General features: G+C 35.0%; 1 protein-coding gene across 6 annotated transcripts in view; it reads left to right on the plus strand.

The window, feature by feature from the left end:
• Positions 1-14,064, plus strand: part of Tut7 (terminal uridylyl transferase 7) — a 59,841-nt gene that overhangs the window by 37,315 nt on the left and 8,462 nt on the right. For 3 of the 6 annotated variants that reach the window (XM_071600498.1, XM_027920568.3, XM_071600499.1), the window contains exons 19-28: positions 100-189; positions 969-1,082; positions 1,257-1,334; positions 1,932-2,109; positions 4,610-4,657; positions 4,741-4,832; positions 6,250-6,365; positions 8,113-8,435; positions 10,796-10,872; positions 11,194-11,257. In XM_071600498.1, the coding sequence (XP_071456599.1) occupies positions 100-189; positions 969-1,082; positions 1,257-1,334; positions 1,932-2,109; positions 4,610-4,657; positions 4,741-4,832; positions 6,250-6,365; positions 8,113-8,435; positions 10,796-10,872; positions 11,194-11,257 (1,180 nt within the window). Of the gene's footprint in view, positions 1-99; positions 190-968; positions 1,083-1,256; positions 1,335-1,931; positions 2,110-4,609; positions 4,658-4,740; positions 4,833-6,249; positions 6,366-8,112; positions 8,436-10,795; positions 10,873-11,193; positions 11,258-14,064 lie in introns of those variants that run through there. The other 3 variants (XM_027920570.3, XM_027920571.3, XM_071600500.1) reach the window with 2 other exon arrangements.

Here is a 14,064-nt window from a genome sequence, read left to right on the forward strand (position 1 = left end):
TCCTAAAATTAATTGCAAGTGACCATTTCCAGAATATTTCAGCTTAAAATATTTTTTCATCTAATTGATAGCCTTATAGTGTAATTTCCCTTTTAACAGGCCCTTCATAACACAAGGCTTTTATCTGCTTACTCAACCATTGATCCCAGAGTGAAATATCTGTGCTATACCATGAAAGTATTTACAAAGGTAAGTAAGCTTCTTGTTGTGATTTGTCAGGAAATTGCATTGCATCTTCAAATCTTGTTGAAAACAAAATCTGTATTTTTTAATGAAAAATAACCATGTCAGATGCTTCCTGTAACTTTGGGAAGCCCTATACAGGCAACTAAATTTTTGTTGTCTTAAATTTTACATAATAATCTGATCTTGCTTCTGGTTAATAGTTCACTGCTTCATTGGGTTCAGTTTGGTTTGAATTGGGTTGGTTCATTTCATTGGGATATTTTAGATTTTTGACAGTGTGATTTTTAGAAAAGGTAGAGGGTGGGATCTCACAAAAATCAAAGGGAAATCCATAGAGGAAAAGGACCGAGGGGTGAGAGGGAGGGAGGGGAAAGTGCTGGGGAGTGATATTGGGCAAATTATGTTACAGGTGAACATGTATATTGTTACATATATATATATATATATATATATATATATATATATATATATATATATATATATATATATTCCCCTCATTATATACAACTGTGATGTGCCAATTTAAAAAAAAAAAGGTGGGGAAAAATGTGATTTTTATATTAGTTTTATATATAGAATATAATTGTTTTATATATATATATTTTTTTTCCCATCATTATATACAACTGTGATGCGCCAATTAAAAAAAAAAGGTGGGGAAAAACGTGATTTTTATATTAGTTCCCCAAATGAATATCTTATTTTTAGTGATTATAGGATGGCTGCAAATTTAGTAGAAAACATAGTGATCTTCCTTTGTCTTGCATTTTCCTCCACTTTAGATGTGTGATATTGGTGATGCATCTAGAGGCAGCTTATCATCATATGCATACACTCTTATGGTGCTATATTTCCTCCAGCAGAGGAATCCGCCAGTCATTCCTGTTCTTCAAGAGGTATTCGTTAAAGAACTTGTATTTCTCTTCTATAAAGCTGGGTGATCTCTCAGCCCTCTTCCTTCTCTAAAAGTCTGTGGCTCTGTAGTTAAATTTTAAACTATTTTCCTAGAAGTTTTTGTATCAATGCACTAAGTTTATAATCCATACTAATAGTTTAAAAATTAATTTCAGATATACAAAGGTGAAAAGAAACCTGAAATATTTGTTGATGGCTGGAATATTTATTTTTTTGATCAAATAGATGAACTGGTACGTATTTTAAGAGTAAAGATTTTCCTACATCCTTACTAAAAGTTAGCTATATTGTGCTATAATGTAGGTGGTCAACAACAATATTATTGCTTGTAACATTTATTTATATGATAATAATGAAAACTAACATTACAGATGTGTTCTTTGAAGAGAAAATATTTATTAAGCCAGGTGAGTTTCTAGGCACTATTCTGGTATTTCTGTAATGCCTGATAATTTCAAATGGTTAGGTAACTTTATTACATGGGAACAAATATTTCCTCTGTGATTCTGTACCAATAATTTGGTAAGATTTTATTGAGATATAGAGACACCTAATAATTCAGGTATCACCAAGGATCTTAGAATTTATTTCTGAATTTTCCTGCTGACATGTTCCGAGATATGTCACTGAAAACTCTGAGCTCTTTCTATCTTCAAGTCACAGAGCAGAAATTATAATAAATTCATTTAAGTTATATAATTACATTTTGATGTATTTAAACTCTTAGGTAATTAGAAACAAGTCCAAATTTACTCCCTCAGATGCAAATGAATATAGATATTAACACTTTGTTCTAGAGCATGATATCCTGTGTTCCCTTCTTTTTCTAGCCTATCTATTGGCCAGAATATGGAAAAAATACAGAATCTGTTGGGCAACTGTGGTTGGGACTTCTTCGTTTCTACACAGAGGAATTTGATTTTAAAGAACATGTTATTAGCATCAGGAGAAGAAGTCTGCTTACAACATTTAAGAAACAGTGGACTTCAAAATACATTGTTATTGAAGGTACAAGTAGAATTAAACTTCAAACTGAATAGAACAGAGTTTGAACTATGAACACTTTTGTTCTTCCTCCTAACAGTTCTGGGGCCTTTATGAGCTGCTGCCTGGATGTGCAGTATAGTCCTCCTGCTCTCATGACCTCATGGACCTCTCACAAGTGTAAAAGACTTTGTTTACCATGAAAAATTTTTTATCATTGTTGACCATATATTGGAGAATAAGATAGTAGTAAACATAAGGGAATATAAAATAGCGGGACTTTTAAAACCTTACTAATTGAGGGTGTGAGGGTGCCATCAAGTTCTTTTTATCAATAGCAATAAAGATCTTGAAAATTAATTACATAAATATTGATATTTATTTTAATTTTTGAAGCCTTATTATCATGCTTTTAATTTTTACATTACTTTCAGATGAGTTATAAATAATAGGCTAAACTGTATATGAGAGAATATTCATGATTACATAACCATTATTATATAACCCACTTATTCTAGAATTAAGAAATTTCAATTGTAGCAGTACTAATGTTTTTAACTGTATAATAGCTAATATTGTAATAATCTAATTCTACTATACCAAGCAAACAAACAAAAATACCACACATACTACAAACATCACCAGCATGACCAGACTGACAATGAGGGTAATATTCTCACAGCAGTTATTGTTATAGGGTTAAGTTGAGTGAAGAGGAAACTGTTAGTCTAAATTCCAATATGATACATCTAAGATATTTCCATTAGAAGCATAATGGGCTAGCAGAAGGGTGCCTCTTTACTCCTTTTGTCCATACAGTGTACATGTGATCCTACATTTTCTCAATGACAGTTTCCCTCAAAAAGGGTCCTTTCATTTTTCTTTCTTTGTTTGAATATTGTTTCAGGCATGTTAAATATTTATGCATAATGTCTAAATTATGAAAGATTGCATGCATATGGCAGTTTAGATCATCTATTAAGTAGTGGTTGTATTTAGAAATAATATATGTACTTTCATTTCATGAACAGTGCATTCAAACCTCATACACATCTTTAACATCTGCATCCTTTTCATCACTGCTGCCACTTTATGCATCATCTAACAATATTTCAGAACACATCATATATATAGCTATCTAAGATGTTTGAGGCGCAGACATTTAAGAAGATATGGACTGTATTGCTTAAAAATGCATCATCCTATGCTATACGATCTAAATATTATTTTACATGTAGTATTTTTTTAATATACATATATTTAACTACAAAGACATTTTATAGATCAGTCACCACATTTCACTCTTCAGCATACAGATTAAACTGCCACTTACTGGAGCATTCCCGCGTGTACTTTAAAAAGAACATGCCAAGAATTTTGTCTTTTGGTTGAGTCAACATTCATTTTGATGAAAATAGCAAATTGACCATGACATGTAAAACAAATAGCTAGACCATTACAGGTACTTCCCAAAGCTCAATTGCCTATTAATGTTCAAATAGACAGTAATGTTAGCATGTCCTTTTCTGTTTGTCTATAAATGGGTCTGCTTCTTAGTAATATTAGAAATGTTTTGTAAAAGTAATCCGTAAATAATAATAATAATAATTCATGTTACTTTTTTGGTCTTTCCATGCCATATGAGCAAATAAACTATTTACACTAGTTTTTTTTTTTTTTTTTTAAATGATATGGGAGTTTTTACATGCAGCTTTTACTGGAAATTGTTTTTATTGGAAATCGTTTCCTAAGATCCAAGTAGTCGCTCATATGCCTCTGGGCAGGTGTATGTGTCTTTGTGTATTTTATCTTACAAGTATTTATGATCTACTTGGCAAGTTATTTTTTAAAGGGATCTTTAAGAGACTGGTTAGTTAACATAAGCATTCAGTGCTAAAATATGTTAAATATATTTGTGACTGCTATATGCATTCAAAACTGGCTTCATTAGGTAATATCAGGTAAATGTGTCTTCTGCGAACACTGTTTTTCTAGTAGTAAGCAACCGGTCATCAGACATTCTAAAAAAGATTTAAATATAAAACAATACTGCAACACTATCTTTTCTTTTCCTTAAACCAGGGATTAAACCTAGGGACACTTTACCACTGAGCCACATCCCCAGCCCTTTTTACTTTTTTGAGACAGGGTCTTGCTGAGTTGTTTAGGGCCTTGCCAAGTTGCTGAGGCTTGCCAAGTTGCTTTGAACTCTCAATCCTCCTGCCTCATCCTCTCAAGATGCTGGGATTACTGTTGTGCACCACTGTACCTGGCAACACACTCTTTTCTGATGAACACTTGTAGGGGCAAACTTGCCTTATATTGAGGAATATCTATTACTTAGGTATATTATGGATTTTAAGCTCATTTAAGAGGCAATCTTTTAATGCATTTACTACTAATAAGTAAAAAGTTGAATTTCCTTGTTTTATGAATGTCACTTCTTGAACAAATGTGGCATTTCTTATTTGTGGCCTTTCTTATTTGATTATCTTATTTGCTATCTTTAATTTTCTTTCCTTAGATCCCTTTGATCTAAATCATAATCTTGGAGCCGGATTATCAAGGAAAAGTACGTTACTTTATTTGTAAATTTTAATGAAATCTCTTTTCCCTGTAAGCCATTTAATTGAGTTCTTACTCTTTTCTTCTTAGTGACAAATTTTATAATGAAAGCTTTTATCAATGGTAGAAGAGTATTTGGAATTCCAGTCAAAGGATTACCAAAGGATTATCCCTCAAAAATGGTAAGTGTCTGTTGGAAATGCCAGATTTAAAAAAAAAAAAAATTTTAAAGCACCTAATTTGAACATTTTAAGCCTCTAGCTTGTACACATTACTCCAGTAATACATACTCAAAAGTCTGGTGAATCCGGCCAAGACAAATGGTTGTAATACCAACAAATTCCTAAGGAACTTTATTTTTAAAGTCCCAGCTTAGAGGCCAGTCATGAGAAATACAGAAAGAAATACGGTTTGAGTGGGGAAATTAATAATTTTACTGATGCTTCTTTTCCTTGATAACACAAACCAGCACTTAGATAGAGCAGCTTTTAAAATGAGAATGTAAAACCCACTCTAAACCCCTGAAGTGGCTTCTCAACAGAGAAAAAGGATTTAAGTTTGTTAAATTCTATTTTCCCCCCTTTGCCATCTTCTAGTCCTTTTCTATGCCAGCCTCATCCAAGCAGTGTACTCACATCTAAGAACATCTAACCTTTGTGGGAATCTAGATTTTCTAGCCTGCTTGCAATGACTAATAAATCCCCTTGACAGGGCTAAAAGAATGACCCTCCCTTCCCTGTAGAACCACCTGTTCTCATATAGCCTGACACCCAGGTTTCTGAGGAACCACCCTTATCATCAAAAATAAAGCAAAGGGGGCTGGGGGTTGTGGCTCAGAGATAGAATGCTTGCCTAGCATGCGTGAGGCACCTGGTTTGATCCTCTGCACCACATAAAAAAATTAAAGATATTGTGTCCACCAATAACTAAAAAATAAATATTTTTTTAAATGCAAAATTACATTTAAAAAATTAGAGAAAAATGATGGTTGGTAATAAAGGTTTTTTCCTCTGCATTTCCTTAATTAAGACTTTTTCTAATGAAAAAATAATGATAATATATTAATATCTTGACTGACAAAATCATAATTATATATATTTATGGGGTAAAATGTGGTATCTATATATATATGCAATATGGAATGGCTAAATCAAAATTAATGTGTCTATCCCTTTACCTGTTTTGTGTGTGTGTGTGTGGTGAGACATTTAAGATCTACTCTCTCAATTATTTTGAAATATGCCATACATTTTGTTTTTTGTCTTATTTTAGCTCAGTTGGACACAATACTTTTATTCGTATATGGTGCTGAGGATATAACCCAGTGCTCCACACGTGTTAGGCAAGCACTCTATGGCTGAGCCACAACCCCAGCCCCTGCCATACATTATTATTATTTGTAATCACCTGCTTTGCAACATGTCTCAAAACTTATTTCTCCTGTCTGCCTAAAACTTTGTACCCTTATTCCCTCTCCCCCTTCTCCAATAGAGACATTTTAAATGAACCCTAAGCATATGGCTGTATAGGCACATTCATCATTTTGTGTTTTATTTCACATTAATAATTCATTACTTAGATAAATTTATGTTCTTCTAGGAATACTTTTTTGATCCAGATGTACTGACTGAAGGAGAGCTGGCCCCAAATGATAGATGTTGCAGAATTTGTGGGAAAATTGGACACTTCATGAAAGATTGTCCCATGAGAAGAAAGTAAGCAAATATTCAGAAAGGGTGGTTTTGTTTTCGTTTTTCTTTTGTGCCACTTTTTAAATGTGATTCTGTTGTAGCAGAGAAAATAAACTTATGTGAAACTCAGCAGATTTTAATAAATTTAAGATTTTTTTAAAAAATGAAAATGAAATGATTAAAACATGACTGTAAGTACAGAAAACTAAGGCTAACACTCAGTTGTAGAGATGACAGTCTTTCAGGCCTGATCTTTCTTAGTTTTGGTCATGGTCCTAATCATTAATTAGCCTCCAATTGGGATAGAAAAAGAAAGGAGGAGACTAAGACATTCATTCCTTTCATAGCAGTAAGAAGTTCAGAATCATTTCAATGAACAGTTAAGTAAGCTCCATCAGGATCTCACCTACATTTCTAATGTACAATAGCTGAGGTATAACATATTGGGATTTATATCCACTCACAGTTTACAGGAATATCGGATCCTTCTTTTGTACTTGGCTTAACTTTAATAATTGCTGTGAGTAGATAAGCTACTGAGCTAGGTCACCATGCTTTCACCTCATGATATTTGTGGGAGGACAGGGGAGACAGTTTTGGTTCCTTTTTTGGGACATATTATTGGTTTAGGGTGGTACTGGTGGTGTTTTTTAACTAGAAAGTAATATTCTTATTTAGAAATTTATTTTGCTATTCAAAATAAGTCATAATCTAGAATTTGAGGAGCTCTTTTATAGTGTTTTTTATTTTTAAATCAGTGCTCATAAAGGGCAAGCTAGAAATGATTTTGACATTTTAAAAAGATAAATCTTAACCATTTAAAAAATAACCATTTTTTCCTTGTGAACTTAAAAAGTTTCACATCCAAGTTTCCACTACCTAGTAAAGAATGTTAATATGCTGTTCAAGAAGTCAGCCCATGGATAATTTGAGTTACCACATCAGTATCAAAGCAGGCATTGAACTAAGTGCTGCAGAAATTGGTTTTACAGGGGCTGGGGTTGCAGCTCAGTGGTACAGAACTTGCCTCGCACATGTGAGGCCCTGGGTTCAATCCTCAACACCATATAAAGATAAATAAAATAAAGGTATTGTATCCATCTCTAGCTACAAAAAAGTATTTTTTAAAAAATTGGTTTTACAGCACTACAGCAACCTTGAAAATGGAAAAGAAATATATATGTGTGTGTGTGGTGAGACATTCAAGATCTCCTCTCTCTGTTATTTTGAAATATGCCATATATTTTTTTGTTTTTGAAAATGGAAAACACACACACACACACACACCAATAAGCCCTGGGGTACTACAGTCAGCTTTCTGTATCCATGGGTTCCACATCCTTTGAAAACTGCAGGTCAAAAGTATATGGAAAAAAACATTTATATTAGATATTTATAGACTTGTTTTTTTAATATTTCTTGTGAAATATAGTATAACAGCCATTTACATAGTATTTATGTTATTATAAGTAATCTAGAGATGATATAAAGTATAATAGGAGATATAACAAAAGGATTTGTGTAAATTACATACAAGCACTGCACCATTTGATAAAAGGGTCTTGAGCATCTGTGGCTTTCGGTTTCCATGGGGAACCCTGGGACCAGACTTCCATGGATACTGGTGTACAACTGTAGCTTCATAACAGAGAAGATGGAATTAAGTCTGTTGATATCTTCTATTCCTGATTATGTCCTAAACCTGGAATTATCTGGATATTTTGTAAGGTTTTTGTTTAGATTTTTCCTATCAGTATAATATCTTCCACAGAGTGAGGCGACGGCGAGATCAGGAAGATACCCTGAACCAAAGATTCCCTGAGAACAAGGAAAAAAGAAGCAAAGAGGACAAAGAAATTCAAAACAAGTACACAGAAAGAGAGGTATCAACAAAAGAAGACAAACCCACACAGGGTGCAGCTCAGAAAGCCAAGCCAATGAGGGCAGCTGTTGACCTGGGCAGGGAAAAGATCAGGACACCCATGGAAAAATGGAAGAGACAGGATGACAAAGACTTAAGGGAAAAACGTTGTTTCATTTGTGGAAGAGAAGGGCACATTAAGAAGGAATGTCCACAGTTTAAAGGCTCTCCAGGTATGAATACATGTCAAACCTTGGTGTTGGCACTAATATCTCAAGGCGGACCTCCTTTTTAGATTTCTTTCCTATATATTTACCTAAAAAAGGAAGGTGTTTTTTTTTTTGTTGTTTTGTTTTGTTTTTTCCAAAAAAGGGAAGTCATCCCTTCCTTAAATTCTGATTCCTTGTTTTATTTAGAATCTTATGAAAGTCATTTGGTAGGCTTTTCTAAGATTATTGGTGAAATGAATATGTACTAATCCCCAATACCTGTAAGTGTAGTCTTAATAACTAGAAAACAAACTACAGCTTGAGTTTCTCTACTCAGTATGTGCACTTTTAAAATCAAAGCAGTGCCCAGCTACTAGGCAAGGCAGTGGCCAAAATTGTCTGAGAACCCAGAGTCTGGATATAGGTGAGCTACTTGTATTTTTGTTCATATATAAACAAGCACATGCATAGAAATGGGAACAGAAGGGAATATACTACACAGTTAGCAATGGCTATATTTGCTAAGGGGAATTATAGAGGAATTTATCTTTAGATCTTATCATTTTGGTAATTTTGACAAATGAGTATGATTATTCTTAGGATGCGGAAGAGATACATAGTCAGTAGTTCAAAATCATACAGAAATCTAATCCAGGTGCAATGGTGGCATATACCTGTAGTCCAAGCTACTCAGAAGACTGAGGCAGGAGGATCACTTTAGCCAAGGAGTTTAAAGCCAGCTGGGTATTATAGCAAGACTGTATCTTAAACACACACACACAAAATTCATTCACAAATTTTGCCCTTTTGAGTTGCTGGATACAAATTGGCCATTTTTATTAAATGGGTAAGGTGTCCACTGTTGACACTTTTTTAACAGACTATTAAGAATAAGTGTATCTTATATGTGCAAAATAAGTTATTTACAACTTATTTACAAAATAAGTTGATTTACAAGGCGATTTGTACACTCTTCATTTTGTTTCTTAGAACAGACCTGTGCCAGTGGGTACAATTTCATAAGGATAGAAAAGAAACCCTGAGAAATAGTAACGTAGACAGTTGCTATTCTCAATTGTATATGTTAGTAGACAGCATATAATAGCTAACAATGCTTTACAGATTCCTTAAAATTACTGTGGTGTTTGTAGTTTTTGGAGCATCTTTGTCTCTCTTCCATTTTATTATATGATATTCAACAATATAGCAATATCTTGTTACTTAAGAGAGACAATTCTTAGGCCACCCATTCTTATTTTTTTAAGTAGTTTTATTAGAAAAAAAAGTGTTCAAAAATTTTCTTTATTTTCAAAATAGGGTTAAAATATATATGGTGTGATAACAGCTTCAGCTGGCTCTCATAACCAAAATTAGATTTGCCCCACTTCTGAGGAACTTAGAACTTTGACCCAGCTTAGAACATACACCAGAATAATGTGATTTTCCTTTATAAGAGGAAAGTATAATTAAAAGAAATTAGAATAAGGGCACATTCATTGACCATTTACTCTAGGTCAGGCACTATTTTAGTACTTTACATGGATAATCTAATTTTACTTTCACAATAGCCCCATTATTTTCTGTGGTGCTAATATCTTCATTTTATGGGTGAGAAAACTATAAATAGTAAAGATAAGATTAAGGGGCTGGGATTGTGGCTCAGTGGTAGATCACTTGTCTAGCATGTGTGAGGTACTGGGTTTGATTCTCAGCACTGCACATAAACAAATAAATGAATAAAGGTTCATCAGTAACTAATAGAAATTTTTTTTAAAAAGATTGAATATGGTTTTAACCAAAATAGTTTTTGTAGACCACCCTTTATAAAAATTCAAGTTCCGTGTTTATGAACATCCCCATGGCAGGTTATCATTGTGCTCCTCTTCAGTACAACAAAGTGATGAATTTCTCCCAACTTTAATGGATTCCTTCCTTCTAGTAGCAGATCTTAAGTTGTTCACTTAGCACAGCTGTCAAAACAAGAAAATCAAAACCTGAGAGGGCAGTAGCAGATCAGATAGAGGTAGAGGACATTGTGGTGGCAGTGGGATTAGCAAACCTCAGGACAGGCTCTTAACTAGAAACTTGGTTTCCTCAGAATGCAATATTTACACATTAAGCAGTCATCATGTGATAAGAGGAGAGATAGGAAGAGAGGGATATGGTGGATTTCCTTTGGTAGCAATGAAAAATAATCAGCTTCTGCCTATCTAAAATTATGCTATTCCCTCTTCATTTCTTCAAATGAATTATTATGTTGTCCATGCAATATACTGAGTGAGTTTCTGTAAGCCGAAAAGTCTCTCTGCGAAAGTTTGGGAAAAAAATCCTACTGCTTTCAACTTAAAGTAGGAAAAAAAAAAAATGCCACTTTCTTCCTTTAGGTATAACTAAGTCAGATTGTGTGTTTGGATCCCCTTCTTCACCTAGCCCTTTGAGACCAGCTGGTACATTTGTTCAGGTAAACCTAGCTCAAAGCCATGCTTTTTATTCATGGAACACTTCCTGAGCTCTGGGCCTTCCTTTCTCCTGGCTAACTAACCTTCCTTGCTCCCAGCCTCTGCGCCACGTGTGTGTGCACTGTGTGGCGAGGTTTGCGGGGCACCAGACAGCAGGGCCTTATTGAAGTACTCCTGCATGTGTGTCTGTCTTTCCAATTAACTTGCAAAATTCTGCCACCCACATGCCTAACTTCAGCTCTCCTTGGAAATGGTTTCATTTTTAAGGCTGTTTCAGACATTCTTCCTTTCTCTTTTGTAAACCAGTCTATTTCATTTTTTAGGCAGTGCTTTTACATGAAGACAAAAAGAAACAAAAAACAACAATATTTTTGAGTCCCCAGTCAGGTATGTGGGTTTTAAAAAAAAAAAAATGTGTGTTATTTTATTTACTGCATATTTTACCACATGCCTTTTGAGACTCTTCCTTTAACTAAGTGGGTTAAACAGGGACCAGACATCAGAATCCTTTGAGGGAACTTTCAGAAATACACTTGCTTTCCCTCACTTTCATTTCCTAAGTATGATTCTTCAGTGATTCAGCACGGGCCTGTGTATTTTTTGAATGCTTCAGGTGATTCTTAACCTCTCCCTCTACCCCAGTAAGAAACACAGTGCTCAGTTAATTGTTCCCCTCCCATGTTTTTTATTTCTGCTTTAAAATTGCCACCATCTGGCCAGCCATGTATTCTTAATAGAGATTGTTTGCTGTGCACCAAAGGAAGAAAAGGAAAATAATAGCCTACACTCCTCCACTCTTTCCTTTTCAGCTATTTCACTTATGTATTATTTCAACAGATTTGATTAAGCCCCCCACCTATTTAACTGCAGGGCACTGAACTCTATGCTTCATATACCACATTGAACAAGCAAAGCCCCTTCTTTCATTTACTGTACATTCTTATCAACAGAGAAGATAAAAAATAATGATAAATGAAAAAGTAATAAGAAAGAGTAATCATACAGCAACTGATGCCAAGAAGATATAAAGCAGGAAAGGGAAAGAGAATATTGGATAGGAAAGTGTCCTCTGCTGAAGTAACATTAAAGCCAAGAATCAAATAAAATAAAAGGACAAGTGAAGAGGAAATTGGAGTTGCAACTAAAAATATTTCTTGTCCTCCATCCTCACATAGGCACTGTTGCAGGAAAGGAGTGAGGGAGGGGAATGGAGGGTTGTTGATAGGAGGTGAAATCTGAAGCTCCTTTGGCAGTGGAGGGACTGGAGTTTTTTTCTCCAAGTGAGATGAAAAGCTCTTAGAGAGTTTTTCAGCCACAGAGTGATATTATCTGAAGTCCCTTTTAAAAGGTTTATTATGGCTGCTAGATTGAGATTAGGGTGAAAACAACTAGAGGAGCAGCCTTGGCACAGGCCTATAATCCCAGTGATTCTGGAGGCTGAGGCAGGAGGATAACCAGTTCAAGGCCACCCTCTGCAATTTAGCAAGATTTCATCTCAAAAGGCTGGAGGTATGTTAGAACACCCCTGGATCCAATTCCCAGTGCCACTTGAAGGAAAAAACAAAACAAAAAAACCCAGAGCATTACCACAGTAGTTCAGGAGAGAGATGGTGGCTTAGACTTAGAAAAGGTGGAAGAAGTAAGGACAGGTCAAGTTCCACATACTGAAGAATACCAACAAGATTTATTGATGGATTGGATGGTCAGGTATGAGACAAAATGAGTCAAAGATAACACTGCAGCCTTTAGCCTGAGCACTGAAGGAATGGAGGTTAGATTCACTGTCTTTGGCATAAAGAATTAAGACAGAAGTAGAGGTCAGTTGATAGCTGTGGATAGCCAGGGAGAGATGTCAAGTAGCCAGTTGGACATACAAACCTGGCATCTGTTTAGAAAGGAAGTTCAGGCTAGAAAACCAAATGTGGGTATTGTCACTGTATACATCGTATTTCAAGCCCCTGTGTCTTAGTGAGGTCACTAGCATGTAAACACATGGAAAAGAAAAGCTTTGGAGACTGGAAATAGAAGGAGGCAAAGAGAGAAAGTGGTCACTGAGGGAAGGGAAGGAACTAGAGAAAAAGATCCTGGAGACCATGTGGAGAATGTGCTTCTCAGAGGAGGGCTTGACTTAATTGCAGCTCAGAGTTCTGTTGAGACATAGATAGAATCAAACATGGGATTTGTCATAAACATTGGATTTGGCAATGAGGAACTGATTGATTTTGAAAAGCAACATTTCTTTGGAGTGGAGGAGAAAAAAACCCGACTATAGTAAAGTGAAGAAATGCTTGAAGAGGAAGTATAGGTTGCCTAACCTCAGCTGTGGGTAGAAGCCAGGGCCCTAACCTATGGAACATGCTGGAAGGGAAAGAAAGGGTGGGGAGCTGCAAGGATCTGAGGTATAGTTTTTAGTTCCTGAAAGGGGAGGGATAAAATTGAGTTGGAAGAGCAAAAGCAAAGTGACTTTAACTGATTAACATTTTTAGCATTTTTTAGTAAGAAAGAATGAAATTAAAACACAGTGTAAACACCTGAGTCCTGACCTGCAGACACCCTAAGTAACTTAGTTTAAACAATCTCTTTTTATCAGTTCCTCTTTGGAAATTAAGCAAACAGGCCATGTGTAGTCGTTGTTTTTTTTTTTTTTTTTAAATGATTATATAGTTTATAAGAAAACTTTTTGAACTTTAAAAATTCGTAGGTATAACCTACTGTGTGTGAATGTAATATAAAGCAACCCACATACAATAATTGCCCTTATCTATGGTTTCACTCTACTGTAGTTCCAGCTACCTGTGGTCAACCAAGATTTGCAAGAATAGTATAATAAGGTATTTTTGAGAGGGACCACATTCACATAATTTTATTATTATGATCATTTTATTTAATTGTTAATCTCTTTATAAATTAAACTTTATCATTGGTGTGTATTGGAAAAGATTAGTATACATGGGATTCAGTACTATCTGCAGTTTCAGGCATCCACTGGGGGTCTTAGAACCCATTCCCCTGGGATAAGTGAGAACTACTGTATTCTGTGCTCAGCTTTTATACACTATTGCATCTTAATGCTAGGAGCAGTGTTTGCTTTTAGACTAGGGAGATGCCTATGCCAGGTACAGAGTGAGGATTCTTAACTGTCCCTTTGCATCATTGTCAGTTATTGAGGGACAGCCATTGCAGATCCAAAGCAG

Source organism: Marmota flaviventris, chromosome 13, assembly GCF_047511675.1.
Source record: "Marmota flaviventris isolate mMarFla1 chromosome 13, mMarFla1.hap1, whole genome shotgun sequence".
Taxonomy (NCBI): domain Eukaryota; kingdom Metazoa; phylum Chordata; class Mammalia; order Rodentia; family Sciuridae; genus Marmota; species Marmota flaviventris.